Raw genomic sequence first — 24,130 nt, 5'->3', positions numbered from 1 at the left:
TTTCATCATGTTTCTGTTCAAAACATCAAATCAAGCTGAGGGGAAGTTGTAAAATCCTTCAGAATAAAAGCCTGACTATTCAGAGCTCCAACATCAAGAAGAGCAAAGTGAACCAAGGTGGATGGAGGCAGCAGAGAAACTGTAGGGTGGAGCTGAATGCTTCATCAATGGGATGATGCAGCAGATTTTCTCCACCTTGCACAAACTGCCCTGTTAGTTATTATGACTGGAATATCCAGAATGTCTCCAGAGGCTCCGAGTCCAGCTGAACATGTATTAGTGTTTAGAGTGGAACTGAGATGATAGGGACTAGGACCTGGGGGACGTCAGTCAGTGACGGAGCGGTCAGCAGGTGTGGGCAGGTGTGGACAGGTACTTGATGGAGTGTTTCCTGCACGCTGGACTCCATATGATATGTTAGCAGAGAGTATCTGGCTCCTGATTGGTTGAAGTGGAGCCCATCTGCTGCAGAAAGATGCCTCCTGTCCCAGAAAACATTGAAGTTGTCTCTAAAGCCCAGGCTGTGGGAGTCACACACAGAGGAGAGCCAGGTGTGGAGGCCGAGCAGCCGCCCAAACGCCCCACGGCCACAGGTGGGAGTGGGGCCGGAGATACAAACACTACGGTGGGCTTGTTTCACAGCCTCACAAAGACACACAAAGTCCAGTTTGAGGAAGTGGGAGCGCTGTTTGGAATCCGGTTTGTGCCCATGTGGATAAGGATGGTGTCGGCCTCCGGACGGGATCGTATTCTGCCAGGAAACTTGTCTAAAATGTCCCAGAGCGTCGGGCCGGGAAAAGACAGAGCGTACGCCTCCTTTATTGTGAAATTCCTCACCATGGTAACTGAACACATCAGCTGGTCTGCAGCAGGTTATGTTCAGAGTTTGAGGCTCAAATTGGCTCAAAGTGTCCCATTTTCACTGATTGTTGTCCCGACGACATGCTTCAAGTGTGATATGGATCCTCTGCTGAAGGAATCTGCTTTCTATCCACAACCTGTTGATCCGTATCTGACTAACAGCAGCGCAGGAAGCCCTGCAGTTATAGAGAAACTGTCTGAGTCGCATTGTTGCTGCAATTTACCTGCAACTGCTGATGAAGAAAAAGTCTCAATGTGTTTGTGTTTGGTCCTAATCTGCTGCCAAGTCTGTTTGACACTGCTGGATTTCCAGCTGATAGATGACAGATTAGAAACCGATCAGTCTATTGATCACACAATATTCCATCAATAGAATTGATTTGACTTTGATTTGTGTAACAAAGTGATTTCCACGTCTCCTTCATGATGTGACAGTGTCAGAGCTGAATGCACTTGTAGAGTATCATGTTTTTATGGCTCACATTTAAAGTGTTCCAGCTCTAATGTACAGCTGTCATATTAGAAATAGAAGCAGCTCTGATTTTAGTGCTCAAATAAATCTATGAAGTGATGAATTCACACATGAACAGTTTTCTGCAGCGTTCCTCTCGGCCTTATTTGCAGCTCCACTCTTGTTTTTGCTCTAATAATTATTTCTCTCCATGAGCTGTTTCTCTGCCTGAAGGAGGCGCCACTCCATCGCTTCATTTAGTGCAGAACAAGAGTCACATGATGCTGCTCTGTCAACACCAATCACACTTTGTACAGCTCATGTTGTGTTTGTTGTCCTCTCAGTCTGTCAGGTGGAGGTGGAGGAGGGGGCGGAGTCTGTCCAGCTGCCCTTCAGAACCACACAAAACCTGCCTGAAGATGCTGAAGTGGAGTGGGAACGTGAAGAACCTGAACCATCACTGATGGTCCACCTGTATATGAACGGCTCTGACCAGCCTCACAGTCAGGACCAGGTTTACAGAGACCGAACGAAGATGAATGAAGACCTGCTGAAAACTGGCGACCTCAGTCTGACCCTGAAACACCCCACAGAGAGAGACAGTGGAGAATACAGATGTGACCTTGACAGTGGGAACATTTGGAGATACAAAAAAGTGCTGCTCAAAGTCAAAGGTTTGTTTGATTATTTCTCTGTGTGTGTGTGTGTCTGTGTGTGTGTGTGTGTGTGTGTGTGTGTGTGTGTCTGTCTGACTGTCTTGTGTCTCCTCTGCAGGGAGAGTTCAGGTCCAGGATCAAACAGGGGACATCAGGAACAGAAGCAGCTCCATTGATCCGACTCCTCTGATGGCTGATCAATCAGTTTGATCTGTGTGTTCTTTGATTATTGATCAGTGATGTCAGAGTGGAGTCAGTGTGATGTTGTTGTTGTGTGTTTGAGACTTTTAGTGTCCATGAAGGTCTCTGCTGCCGTAGATCCTCTGAACTGTGACAGAGGTCTCACTCTGGAGGAAACTCTCAGCACTTTCCAGCAGCTCCTCCATCATGGAGGACGTTCCCTCACTGTAACAGGTGGAGGAGAGAGGAGAGGAAGCACAGGTGGATCCTCTGAGGAAGAGGAGCGTTCCTACAAACCACATGATCACATGACCAGAGGGGCGTGGCCTTCAGTGGTAGTAATAAAGGAACAGTCCACATGTTCCACTTTGAAGGCTCATCTCCAACAAAGCAGACCTGTGATCACTTTAACTCAGTATGATGGATTGTTTGGATTTGTCTTTGTTTCTCTGGCTTTTCTTGTGTGTCTGTGTGTCTTTGTATGTTGGATAGAGTCATGTGACCTGCCCAGGGACTACACATGGAAATGAGCAGTTTAGCTCAAATCTGGCAGGTTTCCATCTTCTGTTTTTATCCTGATGTCCATGAACATGAACTCTGTCCCTGTCAAATAAATCCAGATACAAAGATCAGATCTACTGAGCATCATCAGCGTGTCAGCCGCTAACTGCATCTTCAAATAAATAAATGTGTCTGATCAGCGGTGATAAGAGGAGAGACGCTGAGCGAGTGACATGAAAAAGACCTTCATTTATCTGAATTTCAGAGTTTTTAATGAATTACTGCATAAACACTTAAATTACTGTCTGAGCTGCTGCAGTTTACTTCTGCATCCACTGGGTGTCAGTAAAGCTGCAGGTGCCTCACCTGGTGTCCAACTGTGGGGAAACAGTCCAGCTGCTAACACCACCTAAAGGTCAAAGTTAATTCAGGGTGCAGTTTTGGCTCCAACACATTCCATGCTCGGTGTCCACTTTATTAGGAACCTATTCCTGCTGTAAAGCTGAAGATTATGTAAAAATATGACGAATGAAAATAAAAACCTTCTGATCAACTAATGTAGAACAAATCAGTGAATAAGAGACACTCATATCATGCTGATATTCAACCAATACCAACACTGCTGTCAGTACTATTGATCCATGGCTTGATACAGCCACTCATATCCTGGACCTGAACAAGCTTTATAGAGGAGCTGGTGATCACAGTGAGTAAAGTTGCAGCTACAATGGCAGTGGACAAATAACAGTTATTAATTTTCACAACACATAAAAGGTAATAACTGTTTGAAAAATGTCTTTTTTCCTCCTTCCTCTGATTATTGTTTCATGGATGTTATCAGTTACTGTTCTGATGAGTTCACAGCAAACATGAAGCAAAGGTCCTCCTCGTCAGTCGTGCCACTAATGGAATATTCTCTCCGAACAGCCAACAGGACAAGGAGGACTCCAACCGACAGCTGGAATCAAGTTCCACAAACATCTTTTCACTTCTTACAACTTACATCTCTGTCTCTGTTTGTTATTTTTTTGCACTAAAATGTTCAATGATCACACTGTTTTAGCCCAATGTACAAAATAATTTTGGCTAAGGTTACTCACTTAAAGGTCAAGTTGGTCAAACAACCTTTTATGTTTATGTGTTATTTTTTAAGAAGAAAAACTCCACTTTATGTTGAAATTTTTATTGTTATTATTTAAAGGCAATATCATTTTTAAAATGTACTTAAAGCACTTAAAATAGCACTTTATTTTTAAGTCTGCCCAATTTTCACCAGAAATATTATTTTTGTTTCTCTGTTTTGAATTGAAATGCCATTTAAATGCTTTTTTAAGGAAATTTTAACAATAACCTGCAACACACCCCTCATGAGCATTATTTGAAGTGGGTTTAATAAACACAAAACAATGTGGAGAGAAATATCCCAGCCAAACATGATCTCTGCCCAACAGCCGCCGCCCTGGCATCTTATATACACACACACAGAAAGAAAGACCTTGTTTTCTGCTTAGCAGTCACCTAGAGATTTACGTCCCTGATAAGCAGGAGTCTCACTATCTGTTTAAGTCTAAGGAGCATGGAAAGAAAAAAGCGCATGGACTTCCTTAAGTCGCTTAAAGACGTTTCACCTCTCATCCAAGAAGCTTCTGCAGTTCTAGGGTCAAATGGTGGTGAGTCCGAGAAAACGGGTGTAGGTCACAATCAGCCAAGGTACCTTGGCTGATATAATGTAATATAAATGTTTTACATGTGCTGCTGTTGTGTTGATGGTGCAGAGATGCTGCAAAGAGTGCTTGTGATATCGAGCACAAAGATGTCTCCGTGCTTCAAGATTCAAAGTGTTTATTGTCATGTGTCACAAGAGAAAAGGCATTTCTTTGTGCAATGAAATCCTTTCTTTGCTGTCTGCCCACAGATGCCAATTAATATATACAATAGAAATAGAACATATAAATACAAATAGTACAAATAAATAGCTGAAGAGAGAAAAGGAGACAAAATATGGAGATTTGAAACAGATGTGTGCAAAAGACCTATAGCTTAATATGCTGGCTTAATATGTAAGATGACCTGATGTGCAACAAAAATTATTATTACTGTTCAAAATAGGTCAGCTGTTCAAGAGTCTGATGGCAGTGGGGAAGAAGGAGTTAGTGAGTCTGGATGTTCTGGATTTCAGAGTCTAAACCTTCGTCTCGAGGATGAGGTCCTTAGTGATGTAGACGCCCAGGTACCTAAAGCTGCTCACCCTCTCCACTTCAAGGCACCAATGATTGGAGTGAGTGCAACTGGTCTATAGTCGTTCAAGTCGTTCAGTCTGTGGCTGGTGTCCTCACCAAGTGTTGTTCCTGCTGTTTGAGGTGGATGAAGCTCCTGAGGTGGAGCTGTGAAGGAGCACAAACACCTTCAGACTGTTTTTCACATAAATGGAGCCAGAGTGCAGATGTGCTCCTGATGTTCACTCATTTGATGTTTGGAGGATCAGTGAGTTCAAGTCCACACTGAACCTCTTTAAACAAAGTCCCAAAGCAGCATCCAAAGCTCACTTATTCTACTTTGTATTTCTACTGACTTTTACTTGAATTTCATTTGGACTTTTTCTTTGGCTTCACTTCAGTTTCAGTGAGTTTCCTCAGAAGATTTTCTTCTTTCACTTTAGTTTGGATTCTTTCAAATGTTTCCTTTTGATTGGTTTCAGTCTATCTCCAGATGAACCTTACCTCGATGACTGAGTAGCTGCCGCTGAACTTAGTTTCACTCTGTCTGGTCCTCATATTCTGCAAAAACATGCAGTTTCCTGTCAGCCTGTGACCTAGTCAAGTCTGGGCCTCTCATAAAACAATCTAATCAGCAAATAAGCATTAAGATTATATATTAATTTCTTAACAGTAGTGCAGTGGTAAGACTAGACATCTTTGGAGCAGAAGTTGCAAGTTTAATTCCCATCCAGTATCCAGTAAGGATCCTGGCTTCACCCCTCGTGCTAACCAAAAAACCCTGGGATGGCGTGGCTTTGTCTGCAGCACATACACAAGAACATTTCACTACACACCGTTCTCTGTATGATATTGTATATGACAAATGCTTGTTTGTTTGAGCATGCATCAAGACAGTTCAAAAATTCACATTTGTATTTATTATGGCAGAATGATTGATAGGACCAGATGGCCGTGCAGTATAAAGTGATCTGGGAGAAACACCACTGTATATGAGTGAAGCAGCAACATGTTTTTGTGGTGTTGCACTTTGTAGACGGTCCCTGAGCACTTCTCTCACACTCAGGTGCACCTGGAGACAAGCAGGGTTTCTTTCACATGCACCTTAATGTTGGGATTCAGATGCTGATGGTGTTTCTTATGTGTTATTGATCCAGTTCAAATATGTGGCATTATTTCAAACTTATGTGATTCTTTAAATAAACTGAAACCAAATGAAGGCTCTGCTCTTACCACGATGAATCACGCACCCACGCCCTGGAGGGTTTATCAACTTCAAGTTCAGACTCTGAGCATGTTGAACCAGTTTACTGGATCAGAGCCTAGCAGGAAATCCTTTCTGTTCGTTAGCAGTGAGGCAGGAATGGCAGAGTTTTGAGTTTTGGATTCACTCAGTTATGAGCGGAGTGATCAGGACTCTGTGCTGGCTGTCCTTCTTTGAAGGATGATGAAAAACTTGCTGTCGTTCCTGCTCCTCGGTAAGAAACTCTGAATATATTTAAAAGTTTTGAAGTGTGTGAACTGCACATTTCAGGCAGGAAAGGTTTACAGCAAACGTGGAAATATGTTTCATGGATACCTGAGTAAAAGTCGGTTACTGGATTAGAGTCTGTTAACTGTTTATTGGTTAAATTATTTAGTTTTAAGCAATCTACAAAGTTGTTTTTTTGTGCAGATGCATCACAGTCAGTCAAGTAGAGGGGAAGAGGGGGACATTTAAGGAATGCAATGGGGTGTGTGCGTGTGTGTGTGTGTGTGTGTGTGTGTGTGTGTGTGTGTGTGTGTGTGTGTGTTGGGGAAAGATCATGAGTACAGCAGAAAACAGAAACAGGTTTATCCACTCGAGAAAGGGCGAGAGGCTGAAAAGACATTTAACATTTAATTTGACTAATATTTTCTTTCTGTTTCTGAAATCTGGACAAACATTGAGATAAAAACATTGTCAGGAATTCTTGTGATCATGATAATTTGGTCATGTGGTAATCTGATATTGTGACAGTCCTAATCTACATAATTAGTGTTTTTGTCAAGGTTCGGAGTCTGGTGACTCCATGTTTGTGTTTTTTTATTACTAATATGCTTTCAATAGTTTCTGGTTATATTTTGGTAATTCCTCCTTCTTAGGTTTTGTTCCTGTGCTGTTAAGTGTTTCATGTCTCTAGTATAGGTTTGGTTCTCTTTATTGATTTCTGCTTGTGTTATATTTATAGTTCATAGTTTCTAGTTTTCTGTCCCAGGTTTAGTTACTCTCATGTTCCATCTGTTTCCCTAGTCAGTCATGTCTCCACGTCACAGTGCGAAGTCTGCGTCTGTGTAAATGCCTCTTGTTTCCTGTTTTATTTAGACAGTCTTGCATCCCATGTTCAGTGTTTTGAGTTTTGCTTCCCCTTTGGTTCATCATGTCAGATTATGATCAGCTATGTCTCCTTCCTGTTTTGTATTCCCTCTGTTGTGGAAAATCTTAAATAAAATTGCAACCACCAGATGAACATCTCTTTTGAAGTGAGGATTACTAAAAAAGAAAAACACTGCAGTGGAGAAAACATTCAGGTCAAACACCAAAATGGTTGTCTGAAGAAGGACATCGCCTGAAACTCCTTTAAACCTTCCCAAACACTCTCAAAGAAAGAACATTCCACAGCACATCATATATCCATGTGCCTTCAGTCCAGCTCATCCTTGACCCTCTCCCACTCTATGGATGGATGTCTTGAACTTTACAATGGGCCCTCTGTGAAAGTGCAATAAACATGGGACCCACTTGTGATAACATTATACATGCATACATACAACTGGTGACAGGAGTGATCTTGCTTTACTAAAGTGATATGATTAAAATATGTGATTAATACATCAGAAAAGAAATCTTCCACCACACCTCGTAACCCTCTGTGTATATATTATGGGTGTTTCCTTTGTTCCTCGTTGGGTTGTCTGCTCATCGGCCATTATTTGATTCATCGTGGTTTCAGTCCCCAGGTTTCTCCAATTTCCTCTATTGTGGTTTTCTCGTGTTTAGCTTTCCCCCTGTTTAGGTTTTAGTTAGTTTTTCTCAGTTCCCCTTCCTAGTTGTTTAGTTTTTTTGTTCTGTTTATCTGCTTGGGTGTACTTCTCTCCTCTCCACATGACCTGCTTTTGCCAATCATGAGTAGCCTGGGATGATTTCTTGCCCTAAATTATTTTCCCACTTCTTATGCAGTTCAACAAACTCACCACATTCGAAAAGGGAAAGGTTTTTTTGCCTTTGCCAACAGAGCATCATGACAGTGTGATTACCTGTTTCACTTTAACTGTTGTTTTCAATAAATTAAATGCTCCAAAAATGTTTTGTCTCCCTCCCATTTCTTCTTGTTGCTTGTTGAAGCTCTACTTGGAATCTTGTTAAGATCCAAACATGAAAAAATACGATTTCTTCCCCCCCATTTTTCAAGTGGTCTTAAACTTTTGATCGGGACTGTAAAATAAAGACCAGGAAGAGGTGTATTTTCCAACATTAACTGTAGACTTAGCAAAAATCATTTATAATTAAATACAGAGAATGATTTTACTCTCCAGACCCCTGAAATGAATAACAGACCATGTTTTGCTTTGGTGGAATACATCCTACAGTCTTCTTCAAGCCTTGCGAGGTCTTGCTCATGCAGCGAGGTCTTTACAGATTAAATATTTACATTTCTTTGACTTCACTGTCTAAATTAAATTGGACTGTCTGGCTGTAAACTGGTCTCTCTGCTTCCTGCACAGCATGCAGTTCATTTGTGTTTCTGTCCTGTCCTCAGTTTCCCAGCATGCTCTGGCTGTGGTGGTGGAGGTGAATGAGGGGGCAGAGTCTGTCCTGCTGCCCTGTGAGTTCTCAGGTTTAATACCTGAGAATGACTCCACTGTGATGTGGACTCACGATGACCTTTATAACAAATCTGTCCACCTACGACGAAAAGAAGGAGATGATCTTAGAGAGCAAAACCAGGGTTACAGCGGGCGCACATCGATGAGGCCTGATGCTCTGAACACTGGAAACTTCAGCCTCACTCTGAGAAAACCACAACTGACAGACAGCGGCAACTACTCCTGCTCCATCAGTGATGGAAGAGAAGAAAGGAGACTGATAGATGTACAGCTGCAGGTCAAAGGTCAGACACAAACCCAAATACTTGCTGTACGTACAGGTCAAAAGTCAGCGCTATGGACAAAGGTCAGGGGTAAAACTGAAGGGAATAGTTGGTAAAATGTAAGGCAAAAAAAAAGCAAAGACAAATATGACTGGGTAGGTGGAGAGATTGGGCTGGAAGGGATCGTCAAAGTTTTTCTTGGGCGTTCATTCTTCACTCGTTATTTTTATATCACCCTAGAGCCTGATTCTGCTGGAGGGTCTTTAATATTAGATGATTGTTGTTCTCCTCTTCTGGTGAGTGAAGAGTGAATGATGGCAGAGATGAGTGGAAGTAAGGAAGAGAGGCAAGATTTCACAAGTGCTGTAGGCAGAGGATCAAGATGAGATGTGGCCTGCTTTGATTTATATATGAACTCAGAAATATTGAACTCAGATATATTAGGAACATGAAAGGTGGGAAAAGGTACAAAATTGAGAAAAGGTTCTGAAGAGTTGACACAATAAGTTGCTGGTGGATGTTATTACTGTACGTAGTGAAGAACAGCATTCAGGAGTTAAGGGTTTCAGATGAATAGAAGTGTGGTGGGTAAATGGTAAATGGTAAATGGCCTGTATTTATATAGCGCTTTTCTAGTCCCTAAGACCCCAAAGCGCTTTACATATCCAGTCATTCACCCATTCACACACACAATCACACACTGGTGATGGCAAGCTACGTTGTAGCCACAGCCACCCTGGGGCGCACTGACAGAGGCGAGGCTGCCGGACACTGGCGCCACCGGGCCCTCTGACCACCACCAGCAGGCAACGGGTGAAGTGTCTTGCCCAAGGACACAACGACTGAGACTGTCCGAGCCGGGGCTCGAACCGGCAACCTTCCGATTACAACCTCAGGGCGTTGAAGACGTTTGTTGAGAAGCGAAAACAGGATCCTGGTGTTACCCTCATAAGAACTGAGTAGACGCTTTGTTATTATATAATTCTCAAACACGTAGCTTAAAGCAGATAACTAAGCTGGAGAGGAAATAGCATATCACAAAATTAGAAGATCATCATTTAGACTGGAGAAATAGTTTGCTGCTTTATAAGAAAGTTAGAACATCTTAGCATTCACACACACGTCTGTTATATATTTATAATTTCTTTTTTACTTTTTCCATTGGTCAGCGGTTACATGAAACTGTTAAGGGTTGTTTTTTTAAGAAATGTGTCATAATCAGCGTTTCTTATTCTAACTAGAGATTTGAATGATTTGACCCCCAAAACATTTATTATGATCTCTCAGTTATTGGTAACAATAGCAATGGTTTATAGAGTACAGTTTAGCTGCCATTCAAAACAAAATGAGCCAGAGATTATTTTTTATATAATTAGAGGATAGAGTTAGAGATCAGGAATGTAGCTGTAAGTCAGAGGTCAAAGGTCACGTTGCTATTTTCTTTATGTTTCTCTACAGAACCATTTCCATCCTGGGCCATAGCTCTCCTGGTTCTCCTGCTTCTCCTGGTTCTTCTTGTGGTTTCTGGAGGTCTTCTATTTTATTTCCGGCACTATTTCATGTCAGGTGAGTGTCTCCTACTACACTACCCATAATGCCGATGGTTAGCAGGTGTCCTCTGGTGGCTCCTTGACTGCGGCTCACACAAACTTGTTCCAGAAGCTGAAAGAGTTGAGAGTTACAAACAGCTGATACAGAGAGCTGAAGAGAAACTTCCAGGTTTGTTCCTGTCAGTCAGAAAACCTCCTTCAGACTCAGTCATTGATCAGTGACACATCTCCACAACATGACTTTACTAAACAGTGTGTGTGCTTCACTGCATTGATCTGACACAGAGGCTGCATGTGGACAAGCTGTTCTTCTTCTGTGGTGGTAAACAGCAGGCTGACATGGAAACATGTGCTGACAGTAAATGTTGCAGCAGCTTCAGTAAATGTTCCTCCTTGAGTTGTGCTCAGTCATGTGGTGGAGAGCTTCAGATGTTCAATTCAATTCAATTCAATTTTATTTATATAGCGCCAAATCACAACAAAAGTCGCCTCAAGGCGCTTTATATTGTACAGTAGATCGCACAATAATAAATACAGAGAAAAACCCAACAATCATATCATATGACCCCCTATGAGCAAGCACTTTGGCGACAGTGGGAAGGAAAAACTCCCTTTTAACAGGAAGAAACCTCCGGCAGAACCAGGCTCAGGGAGGGGCGGGGCCATCTGCTGCGACCGGTTGGGGTGAAGAAGGAAAACAGGATGAAAGACATGCTGTGGAAGAGAGACAGAAATTAATAACAGACATGATTCGATGCAGAGAGGTCTATTAACACATAGTGAGTGGCTGGAAAGGAAAAACTCAATGCATCATGGGAATCCCTGGCAGCCTACGTCTATTGCAGCATAACTAAGGGAGGATTCAGGGTCACCTGGTCCAGCCCTAACTATATGCTTTAGCAAAAAGGAAAGTTTTAAGCCTAACCTTGAAAGTAGAGATAGTGTCTGTCTCCCGAATCCAAACTGGAAGCTGGTTCCACAGAAGAGGGGCCTGAAAACTGAAGGCTCTCCCTCCCATCCTACTTTTAAATACTCTAGGAACAACAAGTAGGCCTGCAGAGCGAGAGCGAAGTGCTCTAATAGGGTGATATGGTACCACAAGGTCATTAAGATAAGATGGGGCCTGATTATTTAAGACCTTGTATGTGAGGAGCAGGATTTTGAATTCAATTCTGGATTTAACAGGAAGCCAATGAAGGGAAGCCAAAACAGGAGAAATATGCTCTCTCTTTCTAGTCCCTGTCAGTACTCTTGCTGCAGCATTTTGGATTAGCTGAAGACTTTTCAGGGAGTTTTTAGGACATCCTGATAATAATGAATTACAGTAGTCCAGCCTGGAAGTAATGAAGGCATGAACTAGTTTTTCAGCATCACTCTGAGACAGGATATTTCTAATTTTAGAGATGTTGCCCAAATGGAAGAAAGCAGTCTTACATATTTGTTTAATATGTGCGTTGAAGGACATGTCCTGGTCAAAAATGACTCCAAGGTTCCTCACAGCATTACTGGAGGCCAAGGTAATGCCATCCAGAGTAAGAATCTGGTTAGATACCATATTTCTAAGATTTTCAGGGCCAAGTACAATAACCTCAGTTTTATCTGAATTAAGAAGCAGAAAGTTAGTGGCCATCCAGGTCTTTATGTCTTTAAGACATTCCTGCAGTTTAACTAATTGGTGTGTGTTACCTGGCTTCATGGATAGATAGAGCTGCGTGTCATCTGCATAGCAGTGAAAATTTATGCTATGTCTTCTAATGATGCTGCCTAAGGGAAGCATGTATAATGTAAACAGAATTGGTCCTAGCACTGAACCCTGTGGAACACCATAATTGACCTTAGTGGGTGAAGAGGACTCTCCATTTACTTGAACAAATTGGAGTCTATTAGATAGATATGATACAAACCACTGCAGCGCAGTACCTGTAATACCTACAGCGTTCTCTAATCGCTCTAATAGGATATTATGGTCAACAGTATCGAACGCTGCACTAAGGTCTAGCAGGACAAGCACAGAGATGAGTCCACTGTCAGAGGCCATAAGAAGATCATTTGTAACCTTCACTAAAGCTGTTTCTGTGCTGTGATGAGCTCTGAAACCTGACTGAAACTCTTCAAATAAGCCATTCCTCTGCAGATGATCTGTTAGCTGTTTGACAACTACTCTTTCAAGGATTTTTGAAATGAAAGGAAGGTTGGAGATTGGCCTATAATTAGCTAAGACAGCTGGGTCTAGAGATGGCTTTTTAAGTAAAGGTTTAACTACAGCCAGCTTGAAGGCCTGTGGTACATAGCCGATTATTAGAGATAGGTTGATCATATTTAAGATTGAAGAATTAATTAATGGCAGGACTTCTTTGAGCAGTTTTGTAGGAATGGGGTCTAAAAGACACGTTGATGGTTTGGAGGAATTAATTATTGAAGTTAACTCAGAAAGATCAATTGGAGAAAAAGAGTCTAACTTAACATCGATGGTACTAAGAGTAGCTGTAGATAATATTACATCTGTGGGATGATTATTGGTAATTTTTTCTCTAATGATAAAAATTTTATTTGTGAAGAAGTTCATGAAGTCATTACTAGTTAACGTTAAAGGGATTGTTGGCTCAGTAGAGCTCTGACTTTTTGTCAGCCTGGCTACAGTGCTGAAGAGAAACCTGGGGTTGTTCTTATTTTCTTCAATCAGTGACGAATAGTAAGATGTTCTGGCTTTGCGGAGGGCTTTCTTATAAAGCAGCAAACTATTTCTCCAGGCTAAATGATGATCCTCTAAATTTGTGACACGCCATTTCCTCTCCAGCTTACGGGTTATCTGCTTTAGGCTACGTGTTTGAGAATTATACCACGGAGTCAGGGACTTTGGATTTGAGGCCTTAGTTTTCACAGGAGCTACAGTATCCAGAGTCGTACGTAGTGAGGAGGTAAAATTATTAACAAGATAATCGACCTCTGTTGGAGTAGCGTTCAGATAGATGCTCTGCTCTTATGTTGGTACAGAGCATTGAAGATGATAACAGTGGGTGGATTATATTCTTAAACTTAGTTACAGCACTTTCAGAAAGACATCTACTTTGATAAAGTCTACTCTCCACTGCTGTGTAATCAATTATTGTAAATGTAAATGTTATCAGGAAATGATCAGACAGCAGAGGGTTTTCAGGAAACACTGTTAAATGTTCAGTTTCTATGCCATATGTTAAAACAAGATCTAGAGTGTGATTAAAGTGGTGGGTGGGTTCTTTTACATTTTGAGAGAAGCCAATTGAGTCTAATAACAGATTAAATGCCATGTTGAGGCTGTCATTTTTAGCATCTACATGGATGTTAAAATCACCCACAATAATTATTTTATCTGAGCTGAGCACTAAATCAGATAAAAAGTCTGAGAAATCAGAGAGAAACTCTGTGTAAGGCCCAGGTGGACGATAGATGATAACAAGTAAGACTGGTTTCTGAGTTTTACAGCTGGGGTGGACAAGGCTAAGCATCAGGCTTTCAAATGAATTAAAAGTCTGTCTTGGTCTTTCGTTAATTAATAGACTGGTGTGAAAAATTGCTGCCACACCGCCCCCTCGGCCTGTGCTTCGAGGTTTCTGGTAGTTAGAATGACTCGGGGGTGTTGATTCATTTAAACTAACATAATCATCCGGCTGCAACCAGGTTTCTGTAAGGCAGAGTAAATCGATTTGTTGATCAATTATTAAGTCATGTACTAACAGAGACTTGGAGGAGAGAGACCTAATATTTAATAATCCACATTTCATTGTTTTACTCTTTGGTTCAGATGTGGATACTGTATTGTTCTTTCTTTTTGATTTTTTATGTTTAAGTTGTTTGTTGCTGGTTTTTGGTTTGTTTTTTGTCATTTTGGGAGCTGACACAGTCTCAATGGAGATGGGTTTTTGGGGGGGTAGCAGGAGGAGAGAAGCTGCAGAGAGGCGTGTAAGACTGCAACTCTGCTTCCTGGTCCCAACTCTGGATAGTCATATTTTGGGGGATTTAATAAATTGGTCCATATTTCTAGAAATGAGAGCTGCTCCATCCAAAGTGGGATGGATGCCGTCTCTCCTAACAAGACCAGGTTTCCTCCAGAAGGTTTGCCAATTATCTATGAAGCCCACATCGTTTCTGGGACACCACTCAGACAGCCAGCAATTTAAAGAGAACATGCGGCTAAACATGTCACTCCTGGTCTGATTGGGGAGGGGACCAGAGAAAACTACAGAGTCCGACATTGTTTTGGCAAAGTTACACACCGATTCAATATTGATTTTAGTGACCTCCGATTGGCGTAACCGGGTGTCATTACTGCCGACGTGAATTATGATCTTACTGTATTTACGTTTACCCTTAGCCAGCAGTTTTAAATTTCCTTCAATGTCGCCTGCTCTGGCCCCTGGAAGACAATTGACTATGCTTGCCGGTGTCTCTAGCTTCACATGTCTGAGAACAGAATCGCCAATTACCAGAGTTTGACCCCCGGCGGGTGTGTCGGCGAGTGGGGAAAAACGGTTAGACACATGAACAGGTTGGTGGTGTACCTGGGGCTTCAGTTTAAGACTATGCTTCCTCCTCACCGTCACCCAGCCGCCCTCTTTCCCCAGCTGCTTGGGGTCTGCCGGGGAACAGCTAGCGGGGCCTACGCTATCGTCGGCTGCACCAGCTACAGGGGCCTGGCTAGCTACGGGTGAATGAAGGGTGCGAAGCCGAGTCTCCAATTCAGTAATCCTGGCCTCCAGAGCTGCAAATATGCTACATTTGTTACAGGTATCATTACTGCTAAAGGAGGCCGAGGAGTAACTAAACATCTGACACAATGAGCAGGAAAGTGCAGGAGGGACAGGTGAAGTAGCCATGGTGCTAACGAGTCGGCTACGAGCTAAGCTAAGCTAGCGAAACAGTAAAGAGACAGTGAGTGAATACTTTGGCTATAAATTAGGTAGTGAGTACACAGAAAGGGTGATTCAGATGAAGCACGTTAAGATTATACTATGAAAAAGGGATGTATCAAAAGATTTAAATTAAATTGCTAAGCAGAAAAGCTACTCAGAAACACCACTGTGTTTGAGCAGGAACAGGAAGTGATACTATACCGCAGAGCGAGCGAACACCAAGTGACAGCGCCACCAAGCCCATGTTCAGAGCAGACACATGAGATCTTCATGGTTTCTGTGCTGATGTGTGTGAGACATGGCCGACTGTGGAGGCTCAGTCTGTCTGTTCTTCTGCTCTTCATCCAACATGACTGCAGCACTTTACAGGACGCTGCAGACTAGTTACCAAAGAACGAGTCAGGAACACATCAGGAACAAACTGAGACACAAGCTGACTGAGACTGGCCCCTTTTCCATTAGTTACTTTTCCATTAATCGGATCGACAGGTTTTACATTGCAATCCAGTACTGCCCAATGTGCGTGGTTGTCAGCATAGTAATACTGCAGGTACAGATACAGCAGCTTTAAATGGCCGCCTCATTTTTGACAGGACCATCACAGATAACTGGTGGATTCCTGACTGACCTGACTCTAATGACATCCTCCACTTGTTATGTGAACAATGTTAACATGAATGTTAACAGCATTTATGAAAAACAGTGGTAATCTCTTGTGCATGCACTAGAGGAAGCAGTACTAATTAAAGTTCATTCATGAGTTCTATAAATATAACAACAGGGGTTATGCACACTGAACAGGCAGAAAGCAAAATATGATGTTTGGAATCTTGGTTATTTTTAAATAATGTTTCATGTTTCTGAACATGAAAGCATGGCATGGCAATTTTTCCTCAATAAATTAACAGTAATAGCAGTAAAAATCACAGTCCTGCCTGCTCACTCAAGTATATCACCGATTTATTTTTATACTCTGTTTCAAAAAAATTGCGCTTTCAAAGGGACACTCCAAATCCAACAACTGGTACATGTCCCCCAAATAAGTGTCCAACCTGCAGTATGAATGTATTTACTTATAATCAGAATCAGAAACACTTTATTAATTCCAAAGGAAATTATGGGTTACAGCATGGAAGCATGCTGGTTGGTGCATGCTCACTCACAAAGGAACCGTCCGACCAAACATACTTACACAACATCCCATTGGGGAGACATATCAGAGAGGCAGGCTGATAAGAAAAACAACGAAAATACATAACATGAGGTAAGAGGAGGAGAAATAAGCTCCACCCAGACTGAGCTCCTTATGGGAGAACAGAAAAAAACACCTCAGCACAAATGAATCTTTATACACCATAGAAGCACATGACAAGCAACAGGGGTGGGTAAGGGGTGAGAGTAAGGCAGTGTAGACAGCGCATCCGGTCCTGCAGCATGCACTGGGGCCAGACCTGCTGTCTGACCTCAGGCCTGGAGATAAGCGTTCATCATATCCATCATATCATCATCATATGCAAAAATTATGGGGAAGAATCTTCTATATCCTGAAGATGAATAAATAAATACAAACTTTAATAACTCAATTTGTTAAAATCTATTAAATAAATGTCTTAACAATAATTGTAGTAATAATGCATGGATTGCATCGTTTTAAAGTGCAGTAAACTGACGACTGTGAACCCCTGTATTTTTGTTTAGCTTTCCTTCCATGCTCTGTACATCTCTAACTTACGTGCAGCTTAAAAATATATACAAAATATACCAAGTAGAAATTTCTACTTGGTGAAATGACCTGACAGAACATGCCTGTTTAGCTTATTTATGTCTAAGACAGAGAAAAAGTTTCCACTGCAGTGCTGTGTTCATAAAAACTCCAATATCAGTACATTGGTGTTAAGGGCGTCACAGAAATGGATGCATTTAGCCCCTGCAATAGCAGCAGCTACTCACCCTGGGGTCTGACACACTTTTTAACAAAATACCTTTCATATATAAAACATGTACCACATGAAAGAAAGAAAATCTTTAAAAAAAAATGATTTAAAAAGCAGCCAGTGTCCAAAGAACAACTTTGAAACACCTTCATAAAGCCAGCAGAGCACTTAAAAAAGAAAAACTATAAATAAACAAAATAGAGAAATTATAGGTTGCTGAAGACTTTTGCAATTTGTAACAATTTAAAAAAATCTAAAGAATAATTTCAAATATTAAAATGAATCTAACAAAAAAAATGAAGGGCGTGCTCATACTTCAAACCGGGGCCTTAGCAAGTAACAACCCAGCAAATGAAAAATGAAGTTTTACCAGTCCCAGAAATTTCTTAATTGTCTAACTGCCTGTAAAGCTTTATCCATTTATTTTACATTTCAAAACTTAGCTTTTGTTAACACCATCTCATACGCACAACTTTTGTTATATTTTATTTGGTGATACGCTTTTCATTGAAAGTTATCAAAAAAGTGAAATGTAATTCATTTTTATGTAGTCCCAAATCAAAACAGTGGCCTTAATATGTTTGGGGGGGTTTTTTTGTTTTTTTTTTGTATTATAAGGCAAAGAGCCAACAGTAATACTGAGAAAATCTTCTATAGCAAACTATACAAGTCAAAGTATTTTTCAAGAATGTGCCATTTTTCTGTGACACTCTACAACTGAGTAAGTGTTTAATTTGAAAAGTAGATACGTCATGAGGGATAAAATCAGCCTCTGACTTACGTCTAGACAAGCAACAGTCACCTCAGAATGCTTTATTGTACTTAAAACCATAAAGTGTTTTTGGAGAAAACCCAAACAATCAGATGATCTCATATGTACAGCAAAAATGTGTCAGAAAGGTCATATCCTGGTTAAAAAGACGACTCCAAGATTCCTCACAGTGTTACTGGAGGCCGAGGTAATGCATTCAACATTACTATCTATTGACACACCATATTTTGTTTTGTTTTTTAGATTTTACCGAGCAGTTTTATGTGAATTTAGGAAAAGGAAATTGAAGTTCATTTAGGCCTGTATCATTAGGTGTGGCTACAGGTTAATTGTCATCTTTCATTATACATAGCAATGAACAATGTTTCCTCAGGGAAGTATCTATACAGTATAAAGGATATAACCCTGTGTAACTGTGTGATTAACTTGTTACTGCAGTCATTTACATTAAACAAATTAGAGCCTATCGAATACATATGATTGAACCCACAGCAGTGGAATTACTATAATACCCAAAGTGTGTACTAGTTAGAAAATACTGATCTTTTTTTTTCAAATGCTGTATTGAGGTTGAGGACAGAAATATTTTCTGTGTCAGAAGATGACACAAGATACAGCTCATGTTGTGCTTTGTTTCCCTCTCAGATTATAAGGTGGAGCTGGATTCAGGGGTGGAGTCTGTCCAGCTGCCCTGCAAAACCACAGTTAACCTGCCTAAAGACGCTAAAGTGGAGTGGAAGGACAAAAAAAACAGGAAGGTCCACATTTATAAGAACTGCTCTGACCAGACTGGAGAACAGCATCACTTTTACAGAGAGCGCACAAAGATGAAGAGAAACTTACTGGAACCTGGAGACCTCAGTCTGAACCTGAAACCCCCCACAGACACAGACACCTACACCTGCACCGTCTACAGCAGCAGGGGGACGATCCTGATGAAAAAAGAAGTGCTGCTCATTGTCAGAGGTCAGTGCTGCAGATACAGGTCAAAACTCAGAGATCAGACGTATGATTTCAGCTCATACTCAGTTGATTACATCCTGTTTTGGTTTTTATTTGATTTCCATTTAAATGTAAAAGCTTTGGCAGATTAATTTTAAGGCCAAAGTTTATATATGAGACTGTATCTTGCAGCAGTTGACACTAAAAGCACAAAAGAAAAATAATCAGAGGGAATAGGATTTTTTTTTAAACGAACAACTATTTTTTAACTCAAAATCCAGCAAACATCTATACAAATACAGGCCATTTACCATTCTAGTTTCTCAACATGTGTTTGTTTAGCATGCGGCTAAAACACTGGCTAAGCTAAGTCAGTTCAAACATCAGTAAAAACCTTCTTTGGTCCTCATCTATAATCAGTCATATCTGAGTCACAATAACTAGAAGATGATTTCTAGCTAGGCTTCCAACTTTTTAACTATCAAATATGGGACACTTTGGTGTGCCAGAAGCACAATGCACAGCCAGCTGGTTATAATGTAAAGATGCACTGTATTTTGATATTCTTATCAGAGTTCATACAAGTGCTTGAAATCCTTGAAATTGTTTGGATTCTAATATTGTCAAGGTTTAAAAAGTGCTTGAATTTCAGATCTGGTGCTTATAAGTGCTTGAAACTGTAACTGTATTTCATTCTCCACAATGGCACCTCAGCATGATAGTCTGTTTCAATATGTGACTCCCCCCGAACAGTCGGGAATGGGTGCACTAACATGCCTGGAGGTTGCAGTTTTAATAAGTGTTTGCTGGAAAATAACAAGTATAAATCATGGATAAGACAACGACCAAATCCACCTGAAAAGTCTGCAAAAAGGATTTGCACCTTTTCACAGTGGGGGACATTGAATTGAACATGGAGTGACACATGAGTGTCCAATGTAGTTGTTTATGTGCAAGTATACCATCAACATTGACACAAATACAAGAAAACAGCCTGTGAATAGCTGTTCACTGTAGTGACCACTATGCACAAAAGGGTTCACCCCATTAGCTAACTCTCCCTGTCTCTCCTTTATCCCATATCATGTCTGCTGCTAATGTACAAAGTCATTAACTGGGCATTAATGTTTGCACTAAATTACCAAACTGTAAATACTGTTATATTATCTTAAACTGTTTGCGCTCAAACTATCATATTGTAAATACTATTATATTTTCGTTGTTATTTACTGTGCTCAGTGCCTTCCTTTTACTTTATATCATATACTTTTACTACAGGTATTTATTACTATGCTGCTTCTTGTTTTATTGCTGCTGGCCTCAGTGAGCTACCAAACAAATTTCGTTGTATAACTACAATGACAATAAAGTTCTTCTTGATCTTATCTTATCTTTATCTTCACTCTCACATTACAGGCTTACTTGCTGTTCCTAGAGTATTTAAAAGTAGAATGGGAGGGAGAGCCTTCAGTTTTCAGGCCCCTCTTCTGTGGAACCAGCTTCCAGTTTGGATTCGGGAGACAGACATTATCTCTACTTTCAAGATTAGGCTTAAAACTTTCCTTTTTGCTAAAGCATATAGTTAGGGCTGGACCAGGTGACCCTGCTGGGGGATTCCCATGATGCATTGAGTTTTTCTTCTTCAGTCACCTTTCTCACTCACTATTTGTTTTTTTGTTGTTGTTTTTTTGTTTTGTTTTGGGTTTTTTTTTTTTTTTGCCTGTCCTATTTGGCTCTTTTGCCATCAAAATTATTGTCTAAAGGCAAAGAAAGATCTCCAAATGGACAATCCCAGCCTTGCTGTATTGGTCCATTTGATTGACCTTTGTTTTTATTGTTTATTTTATTTTGTTTTCACTTGCTACACATGGGAAAGACATGACTGGGGAAAGAAAAGGGAGAAAGAAAGAGAGGTATGGAAAGCAAAACAGCGGGGAAGAGGGACGGTGATAAAGGGCAAAAAACAAAAACAAACAGACAAAAAATACATATATCAATCACCTGGATCACCTGTTGAGAAAGAAAAAATAGAAAACAAGCAAAAAAAAAGAGCAATATAATAAAAAACATCATGATGATCTATGGGAAGATAACAGTAAATACTAAATATTAAACATTATTGTGCAGCACGTAAGATCGACAGCGCACAGTGTGCTTTGAGGTAGGAGCCAAAAAGGGTGTTGTTTGTGTGAGCACCTGTGTGTACACCTGTGAGCATGAGCACGCTTGTATTTAAAAGGTTCCTTCATGTAATGATCTGCTAGAGGGTGTGGGGGGCCACAGCCCCGTCCTCCAGGGCATGAAGCAGGTATGGAGGAGATCAAAACTCCAGACACTGAGGCACCCAGAACACAAGAGACCAAGGAAGACCAACAGAGTGGCAACTCACTATTTGTTAATAGATCTCTCTGCATTGAATCATCTCTCTTCCACAGCATGTCTTTTAATACTGTCTCCCATCTCTCGCCCCAACCAGTAGCGGCAGATGCCTGCCCCTCCTTGAGCCTGGTTCTGCCGGAGGTTTCTTCCTGTTAAAAGGGAGTTTTTTCCTTCCCACTGACGCCAAAGTGCTTGCTCATAGGGGCTCATATGATTGTTGGAGTTCGTGCTGTATGTATTATTGTAGGGTCTACCTTACAATATAAAGCGTCTTGAGGTGACTGTTTTTGTGGTTTGGCGCGGTATAAAAAAATTATTCAAACTGTGTCTTAAATGCTGCCACTGCCTCTCTTTGCTTTAACCAACCTTTCTCTTTATTTCTGAGCTTTTTAAGGACTTTAACTGATGCATCAACCTTTGAAAATGGAAAGAAATCAGTCAGATTCATGGCTGCATCAAAGTGTCACATGTAGTTCTCCCACATCAGCTGGATTATATCTATAGCAGCAAACAGCAGCTGATCCACAAATCTTTGTCTGTGTTAATAAAGTTGGATCAGTTCAAATAGTTTGTTGCTCTGCATTCAGCCTGTTAGAGTCAACACAAATGTCTCCATCCACACTCATGTTGTGCTTTGCTGTCCTCTCAGTCCCCCAGGTGGAGGTGGAATCAGGTGTGGAGTCTGTCCAGCTGCCCTTCAAAACCACACTTCACCTGCCCAAAGATGCTAAAGTGGAGTGGAAGGACAAAGGTAGCAGGATGATCTATGTTCATCAGAACGGCTCTGACCAGCCTGAAGAACAGCACCAGGCTTACAAAAACCGAACCAAGATGAATGAAGACCTGATGAAAACTGGAGACCTCAGTCTGACCCTGAAATACCCCACAGACTGGGACAACAGAACCTACACCTGCACCGTCTACAGCAGGGAGGGAAACATCCTGCTGAAGAAACAAGTGGAGCTGAAAGTCAGAGGTCAGTGCTGTAGATACAGGTCAAAGGTCATGTTGTGTGATTGAGAGTGAATCAGTGTGAGTGATGGAGGCAGCAGGAAACTAACAGGCTGACTATCTCAGTGAAAGACCATCTCTGAATTGAGGAGGGGGGGCTAAGGGTACATCTTTCACCATCTTACATAGCTGTGATTGCAGCCATTCACCAACTTTCTGCAAATGGTACTCATTGATCAGTGGTCTTTGATCAATGGTCATGAAAATTTGAATATTAATGATCAAGGAACTGACCTCACAGCCCATTGTTCCTTCAGTGGTGCTGGTTTCAGTCATTATGCAAATGTACTGTTTATAAGATTTGGGAAACCTGCAGCTGAGACTGAAGAAGTCACTTGGATGAGTGACGAAACGTTTCTCCCACCAAAAAATGCTACATCCAGATAAACAGAATCAGTCGGTCTTTTTCTAGGAAAACTCCCTGAAATGTAAATCTCATTGAAACAAGTTCAGTGTTTCACAATAAAAGCCTCTTTAAAACATTGATTCTACTCTGCTGTGGACACAGACAGCTGGAGACCCACGGCTGAGGAGTCCTTCCTGTTAGACCTCTTTGAAATCTGCTTGAAATCTGCCCAGTAACAAAAATGGGAAAAGTGGATGTCCGCACAGCCCCTCACACTCCCCGTCTGATGACATTTATGTCACTGTGACCAACGTGAGTGATGGAGGCAGCAGGAAACTAACAGGCTTAGTATCTCATTAAAGACCATCTCTGAATTGAGGGGGTCTAAGGGTACTTCTTTTCCATCTTACATCTTGCTGTGATTGCAGCCATTCACCAAATTTCTGCGGATACTCATGGCCAATGATCAGTGGTCATGAGAATTTGAGTATTAATGATCAAGGAACGTACCTCCCTGCCCATTGTTCCTTCAGTGGTGCTACACTCTAAAAGTAATTCAGAGGCTTAGTAAATATCACTATAAATATACGTTAGATGAGCCTGATAAAATCTATGAATATCCTTTTAGTAATTATTTGAGTTTGATAAGTTGAAATAAATGTCTAAAATGTTAACTTATCTGTTTGTGTTAAATTAAGGTATTTATTTACATTTATCTCAGACAAAAATATTCAGTATGTGGTTCACAGAATACCTTATTTGCATGTACTTAATATTTTTGTTTAAAATTGAATCAAATTATTTGAGAAATAGGTATCTATACTCACCACTATCTTGTACTAAAATCATTAATTATTCAAATCAATATTATTTATTGTCACAAACTACAACTGAAAAGTGTAAGTAAACCATAACGTAGAGTATTTGAGTTCCATGAGCCGTTTTCATTGCTTTTTTCATTTTGTTTTTTAAATACTCTGAGCTTTTGTGTTTGCTCTCCTGGTTTGCCATTTATCCTTCAAGTAAGGCTGTGAGCTAAAAGGGAAAAGGCTCTTGACTTTTAGTGCTTGTTTATTTCGGGTTAGTTCCATGTTTAAGGTAAATGGCCTGTATTTGTATAGCTCCTTACTAGTCCCTAAGGACCCCAAAGCTCTTTACACATCCAGTCATCCACCCATTCACACACTATTGTGAAAATTAAATTTTCATTTGGAAAAATGCTGAACAGTTCTCATGAAACACACAACTACATATTAGTTTGTTTGTTTTCTTTAGCCTTAGACTACCAGTGAAATACAATACCATTCCTGTTTGAATGTTAGGGGGCGATCGT

General features: G+C 40.8%; 1 protein-coding gene across 1 annotated transcript; it reads left to right on the top strand.

The window, feature by feature from the left end:
- The first annotated feature begins 475 nt into the window (after nucleotides 1–475).
- On the top strand, nucleotides 476–23,276 carry LOC109200266 (uncharacterized). The gene is made up of 6 exons (XM_019355779.1): nucleotides 476–861; nucleotides 8,610–8,995; nucleotides 10,433–10,540; nucleotides 18,765–19,085; nucleotides 22,090–22,358; nucleotides 23,226–23,276. The coding sequence occupies exons 1-6, from the start codon at nucleotides 476–478 to the stop codon at nucleotides 23,274–23,276; spliced, it is 1,521 nt and encodes a 506-aa protein (XP_019211324.1).
- The last annotated feature ends 854 nt before the right edge of the window (nucleotides 23,277–24,130 follow it).

The sequence above is a fragment of the Oreochromis niloticus genome, linkage group LG3 (assembly GCF_001858045.2).
Source record: "Oreochromis niloticus isolate F11D_XX linkage group LG3, O_niloticus_UMD_NMBU, whole genome shotgun sequence".
NCBI classification, from domain to species: domain Eukaryota; kingdom Metazoa; phylum Chordata; class Actinopteri; order Cichliformes; family Cichlidae; genus Oreochromis; species Oreochromis niloticus.
The sequence above is the reverse complement of the archived record's forward strand: the minus strand, read 5'-3'. Positions and strand labels throughout refer to the sequence as shown.